General features: G+C 40.9%; 1 protein-coding gene across 7 annotated transcripts in view; it reads right to left on the bottom strand.

Annotated features, from left to right (window-relative positions):
- The window catches only part of Ddhd1 (DDHD domain containing 1), a 93,373-nt gene extending 67,538 nt beyond the window's left edge, over positions 1-25,835 (bottom strand). For 3 of the 7 annotated variants that reach the window (XM_008839553.3, XM_008839556.3, XM_029566665.1), the window contains exon 1: positions 24,858-25,835. In XM_008839553.3, coding sequence (XP_008837775.1) covers positions 24,858-25,656 — 799 coding nt within the window. In that variant the 5' untranslated portion in view covers positions 25,657-25,835. The remainder of the gene's footprint in view (positions 1-24,857) is intronic. The other 4 variants (XM_008839554.3, XM_008839559.3, XM_008839557.3 and 1 more) reach the window with 2 other exon arrangements.
- Positions 25,836-25,840: the final 5 nt, after the last annotated feature.

Genomic DNA, 25,840 nt, shown 5'->3' with positions numbered 1-25,840 from the left:
GTATTTTGATTGTTGAATGATGTGGGAGGGCCCAGCCCACTCTGGGTGGTACCACCTCTAGGGAGATGGTCCTATGTTGTGTAAGGAAACAGGCTGAGCACTGGTCCAGGGAGTAAGGCAATAAGAAGAATCCCCCCATGGCCTATGCTCCAGCTCCTGCCTCCAGGTTCTTTCCCTGAGTTCCTACCTTGGGCTCCCTGATGAACAGTGACCTGGGAGATGTAAGACAAATAAACTCTTTCCTCCCCAAGTTGGTATTGGTCAGAGTATTTTGTCACAACAATGAAGAACAAACTAGGACAATCTCCTTGCCTCCCTCATCCCATTTGCACTCTTCATCCCCAGTATTTCCCCTTCCACTCTCACATCACATGAGGCTTATTACCACTACCTGCCCAAAGCCTCTTTTCCCTTTGTTCATGGGTCATAATGCTTGGCTCATTTATCTCTTTAAATATGAAACAATGATAATTTTTTACAAAGCAATTGTACTTCTAGAATATATTTTATAGCATCTTGATAAACTGTCTAGAATCAATGTCAAGATATTTACTCCAGTGTGGTTATAACAGAAAACAAAAGGATGACAACAAAATATGGCCATGTGATCAAGAAAACAAACAGCAACAAACATTTGAGAGGATATGGGAAAGAGGAACCCTTATTCATTGTTGTGGGAGTGCCAACTGGTTCAGCTACTATGAAATCAGTGTGCAGGTTCTCAAAAACTAGATCTACCATATAACCCAGCTACACCACTCCAGTCATACTCCCAAAGGACTCTGTCCTACCACAGAGATGCCTGCACAACCATGTTTACTGCTACACTAGTCACAACAGCAAAGCAACAGAACCATGTTAGACATTCATCAACAGACGAATAGAAAATATAGTATATACACAATGGAAATTTTTTCAGCTCTAAGAAAATGAACTTATGAAAACTTCCTGAAAATGGATAGAACTGGGGAAATACATCAGTGAGGTAACCCAGGTTGAGAAAAACACTACATGTTCTCTCATGTGGGGACCTAACTTAATTTTTAAACATCTCTAGGTGGGAGTAAGGGTAGACCAGGAAACTAGAAAAGGGACCATGAACAAGGGAAAAAAAGGCTTTCTGGGTGGCTGGTGGTGAGGGTAATAAAACACATGTGATGTGAGAGTGGAAGGGGAAACACTGGGAGATAGTGTAAAAGGGGTGAGAGTGGCAAAGAGATCGGGGAGAGGAGTGTGTATGTGTGGTGGGGCGGGGATCAACCAAAAGTACATGTGAAAATGCCATAAGGAAAACTGTTACTTTGTGTGTTAATTTAAAAAAAATAAAAAACAAAAACCAAATAATAAAAAACAACAGAGAACTGATACATGTTGCTTAGCATACAACAGGCATTAAAATATCCATTATGAAACTCAGTGGGCAAAGGTGCTTGTTACCAAGCCCAATGAATGACCTGAGTTTGGTCCCTAGGATCCAGATTCAGAGACTGGAATCCTGTAAGTCATTCTGACCTCCATACATGCTCCTCATTCCTTGGTAAAAGCAGGTGGCTCTGCTCCTGACTGAAGAGTAGTTGCCACATGACTCTGACTTCAGACAGCCACATCTGTTAAGGACTATACCCCTTTGTGGTTAAACACTACTATTTTGGCTTTCAAAATTATGCGTTGTAGAATCTAAGGCTAACTGATGTTATACCCTGGTGCATAGTGTTTTTAAATGTCACACTTTGTAGTTATAGGATGGCAAAACCTGGACATATTGCTACACAATAGACTATGTATAAGAAGAGCATAGAAAGGCTGGAAGTTAATGAATATAAAGAATATATCAGAACCAGATTAACAAATACTGCCTCTTTATTTTAGAATACCCATGGAAAATCAATTTCATAAACAGATTAGGACTTATCACTGCTACCTACCAATCAGAAAACAACTAGGTCATTATTCTAATTACAACACTTGCCCAATCATAATTATAGAGAAAGGTCTTTATTGTATAATAAAAGAATATGGGTTTTTCTTGACAGGAAAATAATTCCAAGGTCCATTTCTGCTATAAATATTTTGTTTATGCAAATGCTTCAGTGGATCTCATGTATAGGTGGGGGTATTCTAAAAGAAAAAATATTTATGTATACAAAACTACATTTAAGGCCAGGTGTGGTGGCAGACACCTTTAACCCCACCACTTGGGAGGCAGAGGTGGGGAGATTTCCATGAGGTTGAGGCCAGCCTGGTTTACATAGTGAGTTCCAAGGCAGCCATGGCTACATAGTGAGACCCTACCTCAAAAAACTATAACAAACCAAAACCAAAACCAAAACGCAAACCAAACATACAAAGCTACATTTACCCAGAAAAACAATAATTTTTTTGGGGGGGGTCTTTTTGAGACAGGGTCTCCTTGTAGCCCCAGCTAGCCTGGAACTCATTATGTAGACCAGGCTGACTTCAAACTCACAGAAATCTGCCTGCCTCTGCCTCCCAAGTGCTTAGATTAAAGGCATGCACCACCACACCCAGCTCACAACTAAGATTTTTAAAAGCCTGTTTCTGAGGTCAAGTTCCATCCCTATAGTTCTGTGTGCTGTATGAGATACAGAGATCTTAAAAGCTTTCTTCCTCTGGGTTGGCCATGTTCTTGGACTTAGGATCCAGGGTATGCCTATAATTCACCTTTAGAGAAACTCATAGGGTAACTGACCACATGACTTGGAGAGGAAAGCAGTCACTGCACAAGGGAAACAGAGTAGCAGATTATTGTTATTCAAGGGAAGAAGAAACCAACAAGGATTAGAAAGGAAAAGCAGAAGACTAGAAGAAATAAGAAACACATGGAGTGTAAAAAAGAAATGTAGAAAATGAAGGAAAATGTTTTTTTTTTCACTTTGTAGGCTTATTGTAAACTATCTAGGAATTCTGGATATACTTTTCATAGAATGAACACTATAAATGGTGGCCAAATTCCCAGAGCATTCCCACAGAGGCCTCTTTAAAGCCATTACATGTGTACTAATTAATGTAAACTATTTCCATCCAGCCATCTTTTACACTGTTTTATTTAAAAAAAAAAATGCATCCAGGCCAGCAAGATGGTTTAGTGGGTAAAGGTGCTTGCCACCAAGCCCGAGGTCTTGAGTTCAATCCCCAGAACCCACATGGTGGAAGGAGAGAACCAACTCTACAGGCTGTCCTCTGACTTTCACATGCATACTATGGCATACATGTCCCCTCTACCCCCAAAATAAATGTAATAAAGAGAAAAATGCAGCCTAAGTTACAATTTTGGCCCTCAAGGATGTATTTCTCCATAAGGGCAGAAATTACATCCCATAAGTATTTTCATTCTTTTTTTTTTTTTTAACAGTAGCTGAGATTGTGTAGATAATGCTGATAGGGACTCTTCCTTGTAGCTACAGCAGAGGCACTGAGCTTCAACAAGCTGTGATTCTTCTGTGACCTGTTTAGTGTAGCTTGAGTTTTCTATGTAGATCATGCACGCTGTTAAGAATTGGTAAGAGGGAGTAGGTAACTTGCTATTTTAGTAAGTCTCTTTAAACTTTGTTGCCAAAACAAATTAATTAGACCTAGTCAAACAAAAATTTTCACCTCAATGTTTGATATGTAATATGCTCTTAATTAAAATTCATTTTATAGAAATAAAAGGTTTCAGTTATTCAAATACAATTTCCTTGCTTGGGACCTCCAATTAAAATCAGGGTAAGGGGCTGGAGAGATGGCTCAGCAGTTAAGAGCACTGGCTGTTCATGCAGAGGACCCAGGTTTGGTCCCCAGCACTCATATGGCAGCTAACAACCATCCTTAACTCCAATTCCAGGGGATCTGACACCCTCTTCTGGCTTCCATGGGCAATGCACATACATGGTGTGCTTACGTATATGCAGTCAAAACAATTACACGCATGAAATAAAAATCATGGTAATACAACACCATGATTACTGAAATGAAATACTTTAGATAATTATGATGTTATAAAAAAAACTATCTTTCCATAATGTATGGAATACTCTAAGTATTTAACCTTTTGTTAGGAAACAGAATATGCTCCATATAATTTTACATTTTCTAGCCAATACTTTATTAGGATAAGAAGCCTATTGTGAAAGTTACAAGTGCTGTAGAGGGAGGTAGAACTGAAGAGGTTCTGGCCATAGCAGACACATTAAACACTGTCTACATCACCACTGTCTACTGTGCTCACTTATTATTGCTCTGAGGCAAGTAGAGGAAGCTACACAGGTTAGTTTGCCTTCAACGAAGCTTTGTAAAATTAATTACTCTATCAAGGTCTCTGAAAAAAGCTCTTTTCTCAAGTGATTTCCTTAGCAAAAGTAAAACCATCTTCTATCGTGATGTTTTTACATGTTCTCAATGCCCATAATAGCCAACATATTTTATTTACTGTTCTATATTACTGACATATTTTGCCTACCAATCTGCTTACTAAACATCTAGTGTCTCCTGATTTCTAACTTTATTTGTAGAGCACATGGAACAATCTTTATAACATCTACCATTTATACTAATACTGTGAAGAGTCTACACATTCTTTGCTATCACAGGAGGATGTACACCCTCTTCATACCTTTCATTAAGCCTGCCTTATTTACAACACAATTGCCTTCATGTATTCATGATACTGAAAATCCTGCAGAGTTCTAGAATATAATGACGATAAACTATCTTTACTTGACAGAAAACTACATAAAAATTTAAATGTGACTACCACTATATTAAAAAATAAACAAGTAAAAAATAACTTAGGGCTGGGAGAAGTTATTTTTAGTTCATCTGACCATTCTATGTTTTCCTTAAAAGAATACCTTCTATAAACACTTATTCTCTGCATTTTGACCAATTGTGGTTCTCTGTACTAGTCTCCATCTGTTGCCAAAAAAAAAGCTTTTTTGATGAGGGGTAAGAGCTACACTTACTGTGGGTATAGGAAAATTATTTAGAATACAGTTAGAAATTATACTGGTTTACAAAATGGCAGTAGTATGTTGTCCTCTAGGATCTATGACCTCTATAGCCATGGGTACTTGGCTGGGTTTACAGTACCAGGTATGAATTCTCTCCTATTGGGCAGGCCTTAGGTCCAATTAGACAGCTGCTGGTTATCCCCCAAGATAAAAGTGTCACTATTGGACCACTGGGGATATCTTGCTGGGCTGGTCATTGTTGTGGTTTGTAGGTTTTACAACTAGGTAGGACTACTAATTATTTTCTCCTTTGGCAGTTTGCATTGTACCTTCTGACGATATGAGTGCTAGTCCTCAGGGAGGGGCTTCCAGGTCATTTCCAGTTCTATTCCTCCAAATCCTGTGTCCAAAGTATGTGGTAGCTTCAGCAAGAGGGTCTTACCTTCAAGTTCTGGGAGGCTCTTGGACACCCCTGACCAATAGCACAAAGAGAGGCTTCCCATTGCTGGCACAGAAGGTTTTGCTATAGCTCTTGGGGGGAACATTATCACCCCATGTGGCATAACTTCACTTAAAATTGTGTGTGTGTGTGTGTATTCACACATATACACATACATGTATGTTAAGTAAGCTTATACACTAATACGTGTCCCTGTGGCGTTTTCAAGCATCTTTAGTGCTACCTTTCCTTCCTCTCCTTCTGTATTACTTTCCCTCCCCCTTCTCCAGTTAAAGGGACCCTATTTTTCTCATTTCCCACTTCATAGCATTTGTGTCCTATTATCCCCATCTCCAGAGCTCCTTCTCTTCCTCTCCCTTTGTGGTCCCTTTCTACTTTCCTGGTTCTGCAGTTACTTCAGGTTATATACATATCTAAAGATTCAGAGCTAGGATCCACCAACAAGAGAGATAATCCACAACTGGTCAAAGTACAGTAAGTGACCATGGGGTGCCCAGCCCTACCTGATAAATCTACAATGAAACCCCCATACCTAAGGCTCAGGGAACATTGCAGAAAATGGGGCAGAAGATTTTAAGAGCTAGAGGACCAGGACTTCTGCTGCTAGAGTCTTCTAGATATGACAAGGAAGCTGCACTCATGAAATCTCAACACGGTTGCCTAAACAAGACCATGGATAGGGCCTATTTCACAAGGTTCCACCCCTTGATGAAGAGCTACAGGCAGCCAATGGATGCTGAAGTGAGGAAGAATCAGTTTTCTCCAGGGATGAGCTTCCTGACAGGTTATCCAATTCCAGTGGTCAACAGTAAACATACGCACATACGAGCAACACTAAATGGACTCAGTAGGCTGTGTATGTATACACATATATGTATTTATGTAATAATATTTGCAGAAAAGGTCATGAATTTGAGAGGGAATGGGGGGACATGGGAGCAATTAGAGGGGACAAAGGAAGGGATAGAAATGATGTAAATACAATCACATATGAAGCTCTCAAAAAATAAAAAATCCATCACTAAAAAAGAATACATTCTATAAAGTTAGTTTATAAATATAGGCAAAAGATGGGGCTTTACCCACTGAGCACTGCCATGCAAACTTGACAACCCGAGTTTGATCCTTGGATCCCACAATGGAAAGAGAGAACTGATTCCCAAAAGTTTTCCTCTGATCTCCATGTGTGTGCCATGGCACACACAAGCTTATACTCATATATATTACACACACACATGACAAATCTGAAAAAATATACAGGCAAAAGGTGCCCTGTTTATGAGGAAGGCTTTCCCCTCCTGCTTCCAGTGTTCTCACTTTGCTTGATTCCTAGGGACGCACATTTCAATTTTCAGCAGAGTCCACATATTTACAAAAACGGCACTTTTGTGTGGGAAATTTCTCTTGGCACCCAAATTGCTCAGACCATTTTGTAGAGGCATGTTACAACTGCTAGGCACCTCCTTTTGGACGATTTTCCAGCACACCCTCAGGCAACTTGTAGTGACTTCCAGTTTAAGGCTCTTCCGCTGTCAGAGTGCCAATGTCCAGCATTCCTGAAGGGACAGCACTTCAGTGAACACTGCCACTCTCGCCAACTAGGTCTGAGTCTTCAGAGAAATGGTTTCTTCCTCAGGTATTCTCTATCTCAATCCCAAGAGTACAGTTATATTTGCCTTATTCCTCTGTTAATAGACCTTTATATTAAACTTGCTAGAAAAAGTAGCTATCTCCTCACTGGACATTTATGTAACAAGATTTATCACAGAAGCAGAAACCTAATACTGCCTGGACATAAAGCATGCTCAGATTCACTGGTAATCAGAGAGGCAGAATTTGCAACACTTCCATTTCTAGGTATGTGATCTAGAGAAATTCTGGCACAGCTGCACAAGGAGAGATAAAGATAAGTGCTGTAGCAATGTCCATAATGGCCCCAAAGGAACAACTTAAATGCGCAAAGAGAAAAGTGAACTTGCACATTCATGCAATGGAATACGACTATGACTATGCAGAGCACAGAAAAAAAAGGGCTGGAGTTACATGTATCAGCATGGAGAGACCTCAATAACCTACCACTGCAAAAAAGGAAAGCTGCAGAAGGATACAAGCAGAATGGCACTGTATACACAAAGTCAAAATAGGCCAAGTATGGCTTGGAATAGTAATCTAAAAAATTCAGAGGCATAAACAAATTTAATAGGGTGGCTATCTCTATGCTGAAGAACGGTGAATGGAGAGGTCAGAGGAGATTCTGATTCATCTGGAGAGTTTAATTTTTAAAACTAGGTGAAAGAAGTACTGTTAGTTATGCTGTTTGTTCCTTTTTATGTTTGAGATTTATCATCATAAAATTAATTAAAATGAACAAGTTGACTGCTTATGTGATAAAATATACTGGATAGAAAGGTAACAAATATTTAACTGATAAATGTAATAAATAATGTAGATGAAAATAATCAAGTAACTGTCCTAATGAAGCCGCTGAGCTTCACTGCAGTGTTACAATTGCAAAGTTGGATTAGCAGTTACCAGTATGTAGAATGCCATCTTACAAAAGAACTACTTACACCTCCAAACATACTTTGGGTCATATTTGAAAGTAGTAATCAGACTAAGAATACAGAATCATGTTTAAGTTAATATCAATAATATCTACCATTAACTATGTTTAAGTTTATGTTTCATAGAGGTAAGAAGCTGAAAATACAATTATACATTAAATGCCAACTCTTCTGATGCTCTTAAAGAGTTTTAAAACCTGCCTGCCTGGTCTTCATGAGTATAGCTATAAAAATCAACTGCCTTCCTATCAATTAGTTTGCTATGACTGCAGGAGGTGCTGCCCTTGGGCAGATGGTCCTGGGTTGTATAAGAAAGAAGGCCGACCACAGGTCAGAGGAGTGAGCTAGTAAGCAGTGTTCCTCCGTGGTCTGAGCTTCAGCTTCTGCTTCTTGGTTCCTGCTTGTGTTCCTGCCTGACTTCCCTCAAAGGTGGGTTGTCACTTGGAAGTATAAGATGCAATAAATTCTTTCTTCCCCAAGTTGGTTTTGGTCAGTGTTTTATCACAGCAACAGAGAAACAGAACAGGCTGCCATAACAAAATATTACATACAGTCTGAGCAGCTTATTCAGTAGAAATTGTTTTCTCATACCTGGAGCCTAGGATTTCAAAATTTAGGTGTTAGCACCTTGATATCCTGGGAAGACTTGAGCACTTACGAGACCTCTCTCCTTGGCTGACAGGCGGTCACCTTCTGACCATGTTCTCACATGGTCTTTCTTCAGTGCATGTCCAAACTGCCTCCTCTTATAAAGACACCAGTCAGACTAGACAAGGGTAGATTAGAGCCTACCCTATCAGCCTCATTCTAACTTCACTACTTTAGAGTCCCACCTATACTCTCATTTTGAGGCACTGGAGGGTGGGGCTCAAATATATGGAGCTTGTGGGGACACAACTCAGCCTATAATAGTCCCCAAACTTTTCTATTATACGATCTTTTCTGACATTCACATTATACTCACATTTTCCCTCAAATTTTGATTTGCAGAAAGCATATTTTTTTAAGATTATTTTAGCAATCCCTTCCCTCTATTTGGGGAACAGACTTTAAATCCTAAGTCACTGTATACTAACTTTCCAAGTTTAATGTTTTGGTAGATCTAAGCATGCAGAATTTCACACGCTTAGGGAAAATTTTTTTATCTAGATACTTGGCTAGTTTGATATAAAGTGCATAGATGTGGGAGAAATATTTATGCAAAAAAATGGAATATGTAACACCTGAACTTTATTAATCTTCGTGGAGATCATCAATTCTATACTGACAACAACCATTCTATTCCCAACACAGCCATAATGCTGACCAAAATAAAAATATGCATTGGCATAGCTGGAATCTTTAGACTAAGTAGACTGTCATTCACACATATGTCCTCTCTCTACTCAGCATGCTTTCTATAATTTTAACAAGTGTTCTCCAAAACTGATCACATACCAGAAACCACTTGAGGAGTTAACCTACAAGATTTTTGAGAATTCTTTTTCTTACATTTATTTTTATTTTACATGTAAGAGTGTTTCTACTGCATGTACCTAAGTGCACCATGTGTATGCAATGCCTGTGGAGGCCAAAGAGGGAATCAGATCCTCAGAAAGTAAAGTTATGGATGTCTATTAGCAGACATATGGGTGCTGAGAACTGAACCTGGGTACTCTGAAAGAGCAGCCAGTGCTTTAAGGGCCGAGTCATCTATCCAGCCTCCAGAAGTCTTCTTTTTAAAAAAAATTTAAAAGATTTTAAAAATTTTATGTGTATGAGTATTGCACATATATAAGTGTACCCATATCGTTCAGTGCTCCCTGAGGATGGAAGAGTGCATGGGATCCCCTGGAACTGGAGTTATAGATGGTTATTAGATGCCAAGTGGGTTCTGGGATTCAAACCTGGGTCTTCTAGCAGAACAGCCAGTGCTCTTAACCACTGGGCCACCTCTCCAGCCCCAAGAATTCTTCTTAATAAACAATGAATTAGTCTCTGGAGGCTGTATCCAACACTATGTAGCTTTAAAGAAGATCTCCAAGTTATAGACCATAAAGTAAAATGCTCAAAAGTAAACTATTTCACAGCCAGTTTAAATGAGTTATTTCCACATTCAGTCATTTACCAAAGTTAAAAATACCTTGAGCACATTCTCATACATATATAGTTGCAAATTATGCATGTGTATTATTGTTCTAAAATGTTTTATTCATTTTGAGATACACAAAAATGGAAAAATTAAAAGGACAAAATGGAAATTAAATACAAACCTAAATATTTCCAACATAACACCCCCAAATACAGTACTTTGAATACTCCATTTTGGGGACCACTATTTTACAGAGGATCTTTGCACTTTGAATTCCTACAGTCTTCACAACTCTAGACCTATGTACCATCAACTCCCATGGATCTTCAGCCCGACTGCAGCAGGCACCTTAAATGCACTGTGTCAAAATTATCTTTTAGCTTTTCTCTGACATCCCAAGCTGGGATTGGGCAGAAAAATTTTCTTATCCCACAATCCAATGAAGTAAAAAACACTGGAGATAGTCTGGCTCACACCATCCTCTTACATACACATAATGCATACATACTGTATATTCTACCACTTTAAACATCTTCCTCCATCCCAAATAGCCAGAGTGCCAACTTAGGCCCTTCCTGGCTCATTTGGAAGTGCAGAACTCCCTAGAGATTCTCTCTCATTATGAGCTTCCTTTCCCAGCTTTCCATTTATCTTCTGCACTGCTGCCAAAGTCGTAATCTAAAATGCAAATCTGATCTGGTTACTTCCCCATTTTACACCTGTCAAATGTTTCATTTTCACAGGATAAAATTTAAAAATTCAGAGTGAAAAAGCTCACCCCAATCTTCTTCCTATCTATCTAGTTTTCTTCGCCCTTTTCTACCTTATTTCCAATGCTCTGTGCCAAATAGAACCTCAGAATGCCATATCCCTTCATGATTCTATGCCTTTAAACACACATCAACACTGTTCCTGTCAACAGGACCTTTAATACTCATGCCAATCACAAATTTTCTGGATGAGCTATCTGCTTGAGAGGTGACGATTGCCTTCTTTTACCCGGAGAAAACAGGGGGTATTTGTTGAGTCAAACTAACTCAAGTTTTTTTTTTTTTTTTTTTTTAAATGAGGGGAAAAAAAGCACTTAACAGTACAAAAGAAGCATAACACATAGGAAGAGGCAACAAATGATCATCAAAGCTGCAGCTCAGGAGCAAATGAAACTAACCACCTCAATTGGAGCTCTAAATGTGACAGAAATCAAAAGGAAAACTAACATCTTTTTTTTTTGTTAAAAAAAAAAAAAAAAGAGGAACTGGAAAGAATGCTGAAGAATAGACACAAAAGAACCTGTATAAAAAGTGGAGGAGGACACCATTAAGACACTTCTAGGACTGAAGTCACAAGAAACTTATTTGAGGAATATATTTAGAAAACTACCAAACAGGTGAATAAGCACTGCAAGGAACTATTTCTGAGTTTACAAAATAATCCAAGATATTAGGAACTTCTGAAAACCCAACTTTAGAACCTGCTCAGATGGTGTAAGCTGTGAGGTCACACACAGTATGTAGGAGAAAAAGAATTGGCTAAAGACACTGAAGACCTGGGCTACAATCTCAGTCCCATCCCCACCTGTCTGAGTCTTAGTTTATCGTGAGTAACATAACAGGGTAACAATGGGTATCAACGTCACATATGTGGAAGCACTTTGTAAACTATAAATCCTACTCTAAATATGGCATTACTTTGATTCATAGGGTATCTTCTGAGGTTTCTAAAACCACATGCAGTAGTTAAATCTGGCTATATCCTTTTAGAGTCTTCAGTCACTTGTTATAATTAACTCTATTTTCCCACCATCTCAAAAATTCCAAAATTGACACCTCCTGCCAGGACTACTTGTGAAGCAGGCCCAGGTACCAAAATTAAACATATATTACGACTTGAAGATGAAATTGCTGCAGGTACTCTGACTGCTGAGGTAATCCAATATTCAGCTCTTCTTGGTGATAACAATAAAAGGTAAGTCCTTTGATGTGAAGACAGATCCTAAGAGTCTATTTTCACAGAGCTCTAAGAGAGGAGAAGAATGGGGGAGGTAAGGAAGCTGTCTCAGTCCATCTCCACTGCTATAACAAAATACCATAAACTGGTGGCTTGTAAAGGAAGTTCTTCCTCATGGTTCTGAAGACTGGGGAGTTGAAGGACAATACATTGGCAGACTTAGTGTCTGGTGAGGTCCTACTTTCTGTTTCACAAACAGCATCTTCTTGCTGTATCCCCACACGGCAGATGGGGCAGATAAGCTCCTTTAGGTTTCTTTAAAAAATTTTTAAAGTATTTTATTTATTATTTTTATTTTCTGTGTATGAGTGTATTGCCTGCGTCTATGTAAGTGCACTCATGTCATGCAATGCCCACAGAGGACAGAAGAGGGTATTAGAGTCCCCTGGAACTGGAGTTATGGATGGTTGTTAGCTGTCATGTGGGTGCTGGGATTTGAACCTGGGTCCTCTGCAAGAGTAGCCAGTGCTTTTAACCACTGAGCCATCTCTTCATCCCCTAGGCTTGTTTTATAAATGCATTAATCCTGTTCAGGACTGTGCCCTCATGACCTAATCATTTCCCATGTTCCAATACAACCACCTTATGGGTTAGGATTTCAGAATATGAATTCTCAGGGTGCTATGAACATTTATTCTACTGTAGAGCACAAGAAATTAAATGCAGCAGCAGTTAGACCAGATATTATACCAGCAAAAAAAAAAAAAAAAAAAAAAAAAGAGCCAGCAGCAGCCAAGAATTTTCATTTAATCAAGCCAGGCGTGGTGGCGCACTTTTAATCCCAGCACTTGGGGGCAGAGGCAGGAGGATCTTTGTGAGTTTGAGGCCAGCCTGGTCTACATAGCGAGCTCCAGGACAGCTGGGGCTACAAGGAGACCCTGTCTCAAAAAGACAAAAAAAAAAAAAAAAAAAAAAGCTAGTAATCATGTCTACTCTACAGGCCATAAAAATGGCTGCAGCATTACAGCATTAACATATTCAATAACAATTTCCAGAGCAAAGATGCATCTCTTTCAAAATTGGCTGTAAATTTTTAGGTTCACAGTGGAAATAATACAGTTATACAATACTGAACTCAGTATAAACCCTATAAGACATAAAACTGAATGAGGTTTTAACCTTTAAAAAAGATCTCCATTTCATTTTAAAATATACTGTTTCATACAGGAAAAACTCATTTTTAATGCTACCAACACTTAGATGTTTGCACATGCGTCTCTAATCTCTATTCTATGTATCTGATTATTACTAGTCATAGTCGGTTACTTTCTGAGATTCTTGTTACCTTAGCATGGATATAAAATCATCAGGCAGATTTCAATGCTAATGTTTTTCACCTCTATTAATTAACATGAAGCAAATGTTTGTTTCTTCCTCAAATATAACTCATGTTTTAAAATTTGTTGATTTTTTTTGTACTTCATACAGAACATCCCAAATGGCACCCTCCCATATCCCCCCCATCTCCCTGCCACTTAAGCCCATATACTCTGTAATCCCTGTTACTGTCCATTGTGTTGTCAGTACCCTTAGCCATTCCCCAGTGCTTGCCCATCCCCTGAATCTAGTCAGCCTATCTAGAGTTCCTTGTTTTAGGAAGATCAGCTCTTCCTCATTTAGCAGCAATCAGTTGTCAATATTCCTTTAGATAAGATTGGGGTCTGCTGTTCATTTTCCCAGTTATGTGCTGGGTCACTCTCTCGGAGTCTCTTGGGCCACCCTGGCCAACAACTCAAAGGAAGGTATCTCCTATCTGGCATTGTTGCTTGTTATGTAGCCTTTAGCCATGCATATGCTCTTATGATATTATGTTGGCCCCTTTAATCTTTGGTTATACTTCCCTCTTGGGTGTTTAAGGACATACAATTGGACCAGATAAACCAATTTATTTTTGCTCTTAAGGTCGTTTGAGGATCTGTTCCTCAGGGGTCACATGAGCTTGGGAGGAGTCCCTGGCTCCTTTCTTTTACCAGTTCCATCTATGTGAAGACAAGTCAAAGGTCCTGATCGACTGTGGCTGGCTTCGCTTGGAAGCATGGAGGAAATGTTTCCTCTGTGTTGACCCTCCTCTTTATAGACTGGACACTGGTTCAAGTCCATTTGGTGGGGTCTCCATGGCCTCCTTGATCAAGAGGACAGGTGACTCACCACAGTTACAGGACATTTTGAGAGATGCTCATAGTCCCCTGGAACTTAGTCAACCTGGGAGGGCAAGGAACAAAACCTGTCCTCAAAGTACGGTTGTTAAACATCCAAGAAAGTTAGTTCTACTAGTCTGGTACTTTTAATTACCATGTGCTGTGTAGATAAAGCTGGGGCAAAAATCAAACATTCTCAGACAAACCTTGACTAGACATATATTTTGTTCCTTGAACTAGTTGTATGTATAATTTGTCAGTAGGTTGTTGGATTAATATGGTTCCCTCTGGTTTTTTAAAACTAGCTAGGCATTACTTATCTCTCACATTGTCTAACTCTTCCACCATGGTTTCCCCACTTAAAGTGCCCCCATTTTTCCCATTTCTCCCTTTATAATACCCTTCTCCTATGGTCCCACCTCTCTTGAGCTCCTTCTTTCCCTTTATCCCCAAGGTTCCTTATATAACTCTCCCCTCCTCCCCCCTTAAAACAATCCCATTTTTATCTATATTTCCCTTATTAATGCCTGTCTCCTACCCTGGAACTGGAGTTACAGAGCTGCCATGTGGGTTCTCAGGAATCGAACCTGGCTTCTCTGCAAGAGTAGCCAGTGCTCTTACACACTGAGCCATTTCTCCAGCCCTGAGACTCTGCGTTTTTAAAGTTAGGCTCAATGAACCCTGCAAACACTATGTCCAAGATAGGATACTGTTCTGGAGACAGAGGAACCCAAGACGGGCATTGCAAATACTCAGTCTCCCACTGTTCACATCACACCTAGAAAGGCCTTCACTTTATTCACCTTGAGGGTCTATATGGTGATTAAGTTGGTTTAAAATGAGCCAAGGAATGTGTTCATGAATGTGTGAATACAGTCAAGTTTAAGCCAATGTGACTTGTCACAGGTTTCCACACTTTTTCTTTGTAAATTTTTAATTGGATTTCTGTGTATTTCATACAGCCACCTTAAACATCTTTATATTCCTTTCCCCATTGGCACCCCCCCCAGATTTTCACAAATAAAATAGGCCTATCACATCATTTAATTTCCAGAAGACAAGGACTCCAGATTTTAAAAAATTATACTAGTTTGGTTTAGCTACAATAACTAACACTTATTCAACCATGTAAGAACACTACATATATTTCCATTGAATCTTAGGGTACAGACATGATCCACATTTATAAAGAATAAACTAGGCCATAGATTAGAACTTGTTTATAGTCATGTAATTACAGAAAACAAGGATTTAAACTAAAGCAATCTGACAAAGATCTGCTTTCTGAGTCCACACAGCCTTTATTGCCAATGCTGTAAAAGAGGTGGCTGTCTCAAATTCCTGGATTAAGAGTAGATTCAAGGTTATTTCATGTCAGATATTCTACTGCTGCCATCCCTATTATTGCTGGCTCAGCTGGAGGTCAGCTAAAAGAATCCTGCAAAGTTTGTATGCTGAGGTCTCCACTGTAAGGATTGTTGTGGGGCATTTTCCTTTGCCAACATGGCAGAAAACCAAGAACACTTCTGGCTCTGCCTCAACTGAAAACTGAAAAGTCTTTCAGAAAACTATAAAGTTTTCTGTTGTATCAAAAATCTTTGTAGGTGGCAGAGATGATCTAAATGAGTTTTAGGGGTACAGTCAGTCCCTCAAAAATAGATACTCAAGGTTTTAGAGTGCTTCTATGGGAAAGAATTTCCCACAGTAAGTAGCTGTAAGAGAATGACTGGTGCTCTTCTCTGAGGTCCAAGCCAGAAAGACTCAAAACAGCACAGACTTTTCTGGGGTCTGGAGACCAGGCCAAAAAAAATCACAGTTTCTTTCAAATGCAGGCAATAATTATTGGTATTCCAGGGCTCTGCCTATTTGAGAGGTGATTACCAAGACAGAAGGCCAAGAAAATGTCATGTCAGGAAAGAGATCCTAAATCAAAACAAGAAAGCCAAGAATGTCAAGTAGTGTGTAAATTTAGAGGGGTAGGACAGACAGGAAAATGGATAATTTTACTCATTCATTAAAATTCTAAAAGGCAGATACTATAGTCCACATTTTCAGAAGAAACAAAGACACAGATAATTTAAATTACCCAAAGTCACACAGATAGCGTATGGCAGAGCTGGGATTTGAGTCCAGTCTGGTTCCGGTGGCCCTTCATATTCGCCCTACACAAAGCGGATTCTCTAGAAAAGCAGGTCAGGATGAAATGGAGGTAGTAGAGATGAAACTAGTGAGCTGCAGCAGGATGAAAAGTGATTTGAAACCACTGCTGCAAACCAGGTTCATCCTGTGAACCCTGTATGTGGTCTACCATCTTCTTCGATGGGTTGCAGGTCTTTCAGTAAGACAGAATCCTTTCTAGTACTAGGCATTCACTATACACAGGTAGCTACACACATCAAAAAAGTAATAGACAGTTGTTGGATAGGTGTGTCCTCTCAAGGACCAACAACAGATGGATGTCTGAACCCTAAGAGACTCCAGAGAAAGGGAGGGAGACAGTCACCACCCCCACCCAATCAGTCAGCTTCAACTGCATGAGGTGGGAGGGTCTAAGGATAGACATGGAAAGAAGCCAGGGAGGAGGTATGAGCTTCATCATCTAGGGCCTGTGGGTCAGTGGATGCAGATCTGGAAAGCTCAGTGGAGATGTAGGGAAAAAAGCCCAGGGGTATCCATGCCTTTGTAAGTAACCCCTCCTCATCATAAACTCTGTTGGCAAGCCCAAATAAATGTCTTTATTCCCTAAACTGTAGTTTGGAGAAACATTGTGTTGGCCAGTCGGTAGGTCATAAAGACAGAGGGCCTGGTAGCCAAGAGCCCTTGCATCCCAGGAGTAAATCTAACTTACAACAATGTAGTTTACTATTTTATTTATTTACTTATTCTGTGTGTGTGCGCTTGAGCATGTGGGTGTACATGTAACACAGTATGCATATGGTGGTCATAAGATAACTTAAAAGGAGTCAGCTCTCTCTTTCCACATGAGTCCTGGGGATCAACTTCAAGTTGTCAAGGCTTGGCGGCAAGTGCATTTACCTGCTGAGCCATCTTGCCAGCCTGATAGCATAATTTACATAAAATAAAAAAGTAGGCAAAATAATAAACATTTTAAAAAATAAATTGTGGGCTGGGGAGATAAAATGCTTGTCATGCAAGCCCAAGAACTTGGTCTCCAGAACCCACATTAAAAAAGCTGGGTGTGATGGCATGCACTTGCAATCCCAGTGCTGGGGATGCAGAATCAGGCAGATTTCTGGGTTTCACTGGCCAGCTGGCTCAGCCCTAGGTCCCAGTGATAGACCCTGTCTCAAAAAACAAGGTGGGGACTGGAGAGATGGCTCAATGGTTAAGAGTGGGTACTGCTCCCACAGAAGACTCAAGTTTGGTTCCTAACACCCATGTCTGGAGGCTCACAACCACCTATAACACCAGCTCCAGCAGGCTCCAACACCTCTGGCCTCTGTGGACACCTATACTCATGTGCACATTCCCCCACACAGACATATATGTATATACTGTTAAGGTCTGGGCTGGAGAAGTGGCTCAGTAGCAGAGGGCTTGTCCAGCATGTGTGAGGCCCTGGGTTTAATCCCAAGTATGATCAATTAACAGCAGCAACAAAGAGTATGTCTCAGTTTTTTCCTAGTGAAACGCAAAAAACACAACATGGATAACTTGTGCTAATCTTAATAAGGCATGAATAAGAGGCTGGCTGTGTAATGAGAATGTTGAGTAAAGAGTCTCTATTCATAAATTAGAGATATTACATTTGTTTTATTTAGTGCTAAGTGTACAATAAGGGCTCATTTCAGCAGCAGACAACCACACTGTCCAGTGGGTGCTACTAACTATGCTTAGGCAGCCATTTTGAGTGGCACCCCAAATTAGTTTAGTTTGAACTAGACTTTTTCTGATGATTGTCTTTTGAGTCAAAGACTTCATTTCCCAAATCATAAACGTGGAGGAAGGTTAAATACATACCAGGTGTTAAAATGCAGGTATTGGAGGCTGGGCGTGATGGGCATGCCTTTAAGTCCCAGCATTCAGGAGGCAGAGGCAGGTGGATCTTTGTGAGTTCAAGGCCAGCCTGGTCTACATAGTGAGTGCCAGGACAGCTGGCAAAAAAAAAAAAAAAAAAAAAAAAAAAAAAAAAAAAAAGCAGGTATTGGGGCTGGAAGATGGGTTATCTGGTAAAAGCTGGGTAGAGGGCCAAGCACCCATAATCCTAGCACTGGGGAGGTGGAGACAGGAGGATCCCTCGGGCTTGCTGACCAACCATTCTTGCTGCAGGATAAGTGAGAGACTCTGACTCCAAAAATAAGGGGGGAAGTAGTTGATGGCTGCTAGAGAAGTGAGTCATTTTTCTTTGGGTGTATGGCCACTGATGGGTTGCTTATGCTCCAGTGGATAGCCCCACATCCTGGACATATGGGCAGCACTAATTGGATTTAGTAGGTTATAAAATTAAGAGGGCATGAATGTGGGAGGGGGCAGACTGGGGGAGATCCAGGAGAGTTGGAGGGGAGAGTAGTGGGCATACATGATCAAAATAAACTGCATGCATGATGTATGAAATTCTCAAAAAATAAATTAAAAATTATATAAATAAGGTGAAGAGCAATTGAGGAAGATACCTGATATCAACTCCCTTACACCTCACTCCCACAAATGCAGATTTTACTGAAGGAGTAGGTCAGTAAACCGGGTAGACATGAGATACCCTGGAGGCCTAGCTAGAAGCAATTTTGTAAGATAACCATAATGGATTCAGTCAATAAAATATGAACTGAAAGTTGGCCACTGGTAACAAGTCAAATACAAAGGTGGGATTGCATTTAACTATTTCCATTTTAAGACTTAGAATCACTCTAGTTTCTGCTCCCTTTGTATCATTTCAAGTTACTGAGCAGTACATTCCACGGCATGATTCAGAAACCAGAGTTCCTTTAGTTCTTTGTCCTGCACTATGTGTCTCAAGGGCAAGTCTGTATCAATATTCAGAATAATGGTCCATGAAGTAGACAAAGAATTAGTAATTAGTAATACTAATTACTAATGGGTAATTAGTAATACAGACTTCTACACATATAGTAAAAACTACATCATAACACATAAAAGCTTAGCTTACAAGGTATTTCCAAATGCCAGCTGCCACTCAGATGTAATTTGTATTTTTCCAAGATTCCCAGATATTTGTGGTATGTGAATACGTAAGAATTAACAAAGGCTGGCTTGGCCCCTGGTAGGCATTTAACAGTTTACCTGAACATATAAGAACAATGATTATGAAGAGATCTTGATATAGTTTAGTAAGACTTCAGGATAAACATTAATGAATATATAGTTTATTCTTGTTGGCAATTTGGCAGACCCGGAAGGCAGTACCTAACAGAATTACTTCTTATGATCACATCTGTTTTTCTTTGTCTATAGTTCTCTGGGAGAATCAATTCTAACTCTTTACTGTTTTAGGTTTCACTTATTCTCTAACACAGGAATACTAAAAGTATCTATATTATGCTCTTCACTGCAAGAGTCCATTTATTTAACAGCGGTTTAACTTTTGCAGGGATGTAGGTACAATTTCTCAGTATAGATGCATGATCAAATGTTTTATGTTTATAATGTTTTTCCTTTTTCATATTTTTTAATTGATCTTTTAGGAATGTATTGTGGCACAAAAGAAAGGACTGTCTGAATCCCTATCTTATAACAGTGTTATCAGTTTTCCTTGGTGACACATATGCAGTTTAAACTCCATCCTACTCATGAAAAGATAAAGGTCTTAGATCAGATTTCCCAATTTCCCAGGCTTCTAGTACTACTTTCAATCTCTTTTGCCAGTAATCGTGACTTAGAATTCCTGTGAACAGCCTCCATTTCCCTCCCCTCCCGGTCTGCCCCCCTTCTCATCCCCTCAGTATCTATCATTTAAAGAGGATGCCTTGGCTAGCATATCCAGCCTTTTCTTGTTCTCTACAAAAAGGGATCAGCTGTAGAGTTTCAGACATCAAAGACCTCAACAAAACACAAACCACAGGCACTGGTGTAGAAATGGATTTCAGAATAACAGCCATTACCCAGAGGCAGAAAATACAAAAATGATACAAACATAAGAAAAAAAAAAAAAAAAAAAAAAAAAAAAAAAAAAAATTGGAAGAGGAAAGAGCATAAAAGATGTTTTTTATAGCAAAATAGTGCATGTAGAAAGAAAAGGAGAAGAGGAAGGGCAGGAGACCAAACTGCCCTAAGCATTTACATAAGACACTTGTATAACATACATTACTACAGTCAAGACATACAGAAATAAGGTGGATCAATAAATGATATGCGAAGTTTTTAACTAATAACCAAGGTTAACAGAAGTCTTGAATGGGTCATGGTCAGAGAGTGTCAAGTCCTGCCCTCCATATACATCAGCAGCCAATCGCATCCCATTTCAGTAGGTTACAAAGTACACTTGACTGAGATGGGGTGTTTCTCAGAAGACTTCTGCCAGGGTCTGTAAATGTTCATAGCTAGAGTTCCAGGGCAACCTATTCCTGCTTTCTAATCTGGACTACTGGGGAATAATGCAAAGAACAGTCTAGATAAATCTTCAATACTTCCTTAGAGTTGGGCATATGACCATTTGGTCTCTATTTCTTACAGTTCTGCTTTATTGGAGGCAAAAACTGATCACAAAAGAGTGCTTTCTATCTGCTTGGATTGCTATTGTTCCATGATTCACTGTGCCACATAAAGGATTATTATTTGCTCTTGAATAAATAATATATATATATATAATTGAGAGATAAGCTGTAATTTTTAAATTTCATTTTTGTCAGGAATATAATTTCCTTTTCATGTCAACATATCCACGAAGACAAGAGATTAATTTCTGAAGTATTTGAAAGTAAAAATGGCTTAAAATTATAACAATGTGGGGCTGGAGTGGTTAAGACCACTGGCTGCCCTTACGGAGGACTCGAGTTCAATTCCCAGCACCCACATGGTGGCTAACAACCATCTGTAACTCCAGTTCCAGGGCAATCTGATGTTTTCTTCTGACCTCCAAGGGCATTGCACAACATGGGTGTACTTATATATGCAAAGGCAATACACTCATACACATAAAATAAAAATAATAAAATATTTTTAAAAATATAACAATATGAATAGAGACAGTAAGTATATTAGAAAGCAGAAGAGAAACCTGTGGCTTCGTGGTTGACTGCTTCTGGAAACTACACATCCATATGAAAAACTGGGCAATTAAAATAATTTTAGTGAATGAAAATTATATACTTGCCACACATCAATACATACTGCACATATCAATGCCTCAAATAGCTACAACACTATTTTAAGCTTATGTCTTCTTCCTAACAGCATATTACTAAATGCTTTGACCACTTTCTTGCCAATATTCTTTACCGATATTTTGAGGTACAGGTCAAAAATAAACTTTGAACAGATAATTTTGCAGTGGTTACCTTATTAATCTGTTTTAGGTACAGAGTTTTTGAGATCTACACATAGTTAACAGTTACCTACCTAGTACTGGGTGCCCAACCACAGTTCTAAGCATGTCATATATAATAATTCTCAAAACAAGCAGCTTAGATGGAACAATGGGGACAGGGGAGTGCACCTATTACTCAGCAATCATCAGTTTTTATCTAAAATGTCCACACGCAGCCAGAATATCAAAAGATGACAAAACAATAAATGCCTACAGCTTTTTCCTCTATATTAACTCCCTATCTGTAAAAGACAAATTACATTTCTTTTTTGATTGACAATTGGTTCAAATATTATCTATGAATAAAGCTTAGAAGGAAGGGTGAATTAATACCTTTCTTTTACACCAGACACGACTAGCTCATTTACTTTAATGACAAGAAACAGTGGACTAAATTAGGCCATAAAAATCTAAATGGTCAATGGACATCTGCCATCCTATACTGGAACTTGGTGAATGGTTTTTCTGTTCGTTTAAACCTGTCATTGTTATTATTCAGAGTTTCCAAAAGAATTAAAAAGAAAAGTAAAATAGGGAAAGTCAGAAGCTGCAAAGTATTGCTGAGTGCCTTCATTTGAGGAAAGAGACCATGCAGGAATGAACTCTTCCCCAAAGGGTGTGAAGATGTCTGTAAACATAAATTTAGAAAATCAATTAGAATAAAGGCACAAAGGATTTCGTATGAAATGAAAGCTTATAGGACATTAGAGAAAACACTATTATGTTTTCACTGTAGATTATACAATGCCCTTGGATACCCACAGGACCTACGTACACTGTAGACAGAAAAATGCTAAAACAGACAAAACAGCTGTTGCTTATGTTAATAACAAATGATTTATAGGCTCATAACTATTGCTTTGGCAAAGAAGCCCAGAGAAACCTAAGTCTACATTACTTTCAGGTTAAATTTTGTAGGTCTCACCCCTTCTCAAATGAGTTATGACACCAGTATTCTTATGATATTGTTCCTCACTCTCCAATCCAATTTTGCCCAGGCACTAAGCACACCTAAGTAATGCTGAACCTTCACTTTGGTTCACTATACTCAAAGGATAAAGTCCAAACTCAGCACTGCACATCCACCCTGGACGATGTTCTCCCAAATGTGCCATTCATGAGCAGTACTTCCATACTGTCCACCAAGCAACTCATATACCTCACCTATGGATGGTAAAATCCAAACCTACTTGAATGCCTGGGTTCCTACAGGTGCAGAGTCACTTCCTCAAACACCATGCCATTTTTGTCTTGTATCCTTGCATAGGTGGCTCCATCTAGCAGGAATCCTCTCCCTGATTCCCATTTCCTCTGCCTGATCAAATCCATCCTTCAGGGGTCACATTCTCCCCCTTGGATGGGGCCAGAAGCTTTTTAGATACGGCACTGTGCTCCTTAGCTAAACTAATGAATTGCTTGCTTTATATCACCTTCTAGCTGAGTGACCTTGGGCAAGTTCATTAATTATCCTGAGTCTGTTTCTTCATATCCTGAAAGTCAACATTAATTTGCTGTCACAGTGAAATGAAGCATCTCACAATCACTTTGTGAACAGTAAGGCACCATACCATGCAAGCATTAGAATGTGTAAGCATAAAGCAAAGAGCATACAGTATTCTTCTAAGGTTAATCTACGGGTAAAATGCATTTTCTAGTTCGAGCTCCCTTTTCAAGGATGCCCCGACTTTTAATCCTGCTTTCTGACTACTAAGTTCTTGTGTTTCTATCTTCAGGACAAACCCTGCAGTGATGTTTGGATCATTTTTTTAAAAAAATTAAGTGGGAAGTCTCTGAGAAATAAGGATTTTCCTTTTCCCCCATATTTCCTAATATATGCACAAGAGTACTGTGCTAGCAAATACAGTCACTAACATGAAAGTGAATGGATGAATGCAAGTATCTTGTCCTTAGTAGGCTTATAATCAAAAGGGTGACATAACAGATTCCACACGAATTTGATCTTAAAAAAAAAGGAAGAAATGCTTACAGTGTCATCAAGAGCAGCAAGAAAGTTCCTGTTATGCTTACTTTATGTGACGATTTGACAATGTTATATTTGCTATCTTAGATACTTGCAATTAATGTATGCATATTTTGACATTATCTGAATCACGGATGCAATTCAGTACTTAGTTATTGGATATCTATTGCACTAGGTTTTACGAGCCCAGAAATAAAGGTGATGGACTCTGCCCGAAGGCACTGAATATAATAAATAGAAGCTAAGCCATCAAACATATAATACAGGACAGAATGATGTAAGGCGTATGGAGGACTAAAGACAGGGAAAGTCATTTGAGTTAGGGCACTGCACCCCATAAATCACACATTCCAAATCATTGATTGCTAATAGTTTCTGTTAATTCCTATTACGTATCACATTTATTAATATATGCTGCGTGCCATCGCAGATATATCTGGATTGCCTTTCTCCTTAATTTTATGCCTACTTGTGTTACTGAGGAATGTTTACATTCACATCACACATACATGCTGAGCACTGTTCAGAGACCTTTACCACATTCCCATTTTACAGATGAGGAAACCGAGGTATAGGTCTTGCAAGTCTTCAAGGTTAAGATGCAAAAATAAAAACATGTAAATGAGGTCTTTAGAGATGCACGAATATTCCACACAGAGTGCGCGCACCCACTCGCCAGAACCGTCTCCTGCAGTGCTCTTCTCCTGCCCAAGGCACCCAGGGCGAACAACATACCACGTAGCCTTTCCTTTCCCGCCAGGGCTTTTTCTCTTCCTGTGTCTCTAATTGAACTGTTGATTCTCAGGCAGACATTCTGAAAACCTTCCCACTCCGGTACATGTTATTTAAATCACAGGCGCTTCGGGGTAACTGAGACCGAATCGGATATCCAGGTGGACAAAGCCCCGGGGATTGGGGCTCCGTTCCTGGACCTCCTCCAGGGGATGGCAGCAGCACTCCGTTCACCCAGGAGGCGCCATCCCCGGCGGAATCCTCTCCCCCGACCCCGGGCAGCTCAGGCTCTGCCATCTGCTCCGTTACCCTTCACCTGCCGGCGCTCTGCACACCCGCTTCTTAACCCGACCAGCACCAGGCCTCACGCGGCCAAGTCCCCAACCTGGTCCAGCGCGCATCCCGGCCGCAGGCTCAGCTCTCCCCGCCCCACCCCTGGCCCGCCACTTACGATTCCAGTACACCGGGTAGCACTCTCCTTGAGTGACATCCACCTCGTACAAGCCGCCCCGCACACACACCGGCTCGATGGTCACCAGCTCCTCCATCTCCGGCTCGTGCCCTGCCGTGCTCCGGCAGAAGCCGCAGGCGCGGTCCTCGTCGTTCTCCTCGTCGGAGCCGGAGGCCGGGTCGCCATCCTGGGCCTCGGCCCGCTCCTGGGCGCCCGTGGTCTGCACCAGGGTCCGGAAGGCGAGCTCGATGCGGAGAGAGTCGTAACCGATGAAGGGCTTCCAGGTCTTCTTGTCCTCCTTGTAGAACCAGCGCACCTCCTCTGGGCCCAGCTCCGTCACCACCTCGTAGCGGTGTCGGGCGGCCGTCCCGCCCGGCCGGGCTCGCTTCCTCTCCCCGGGACCCCCTCCCGCCGCCCTGCCGCCCCCCGAGTTCGCGGCCACTAGCGGCGGCGGCGGGGGCTGCGGCGAGCTGCTGCCGCCGCCGCTCTCGCCCTCGCTGTAGTAGCGCAGCGACGAGCCCGACTCGGCGGAGCTGAAGTCGTAGTTCTCGTCGCTGAGACACGAGTCCAGGGCGAGGTGGCCCAGGTCGTCGGTGCCGGGCGCCAGGTGCAGCGGCTCCCCGCGCAGCAGAGCCAGCGACACGCTGCCGTCCGCCGGCTCCCCGCCCGGCAGGTGCTCCAAGCAGGAGCCGCCGCCGGGGCCGAACGCGCCAGCCGCGTCGGAGCACAGCTCCCAAGCGCTGCCTCCGCTGCCGTTACGCTCGGGGCTCCGCGGGACTCCGCGGCCCGGGTAGTTCATGCCGCCGAGACGCCGCGGGCCCGCGCTTCCGCCACAGACACATCCGACGCCGCCGCCCTCTCCGCCGGGACTTTCTAATCTTTCAAAGCCAGAGCAGGGCAGCGGCACTGGCCGCCGCGGCGTTCCGAGACCCACCCCATTGTCGCGCACTCCCAGGGTGGACGGAGCCCTGGAGAGACCACGC

The sequence above is a fragment of the Nannospalax galili genome, unplaced genomic scaffold, assembly GCF_000622305.1.
Source record: "Nannospalax galili isolate Female #2095 unplaced genomic scaffold, S.galili_v1.0 scaffold336, whole genome shotgun sequence".
Taxonomy (NCBI): domain Eukaryota; kingdom Metazoa; phylum Chordata; class Mammalia; order Rodentia; family Spalacidae; genus Nannospalax; species Nannospalax galili.
The sequence above is the reverse complement of the archived record's forward strand: the minus strand, read 5'-3'. Positions and strand labels throughout refer to the sequence as shown.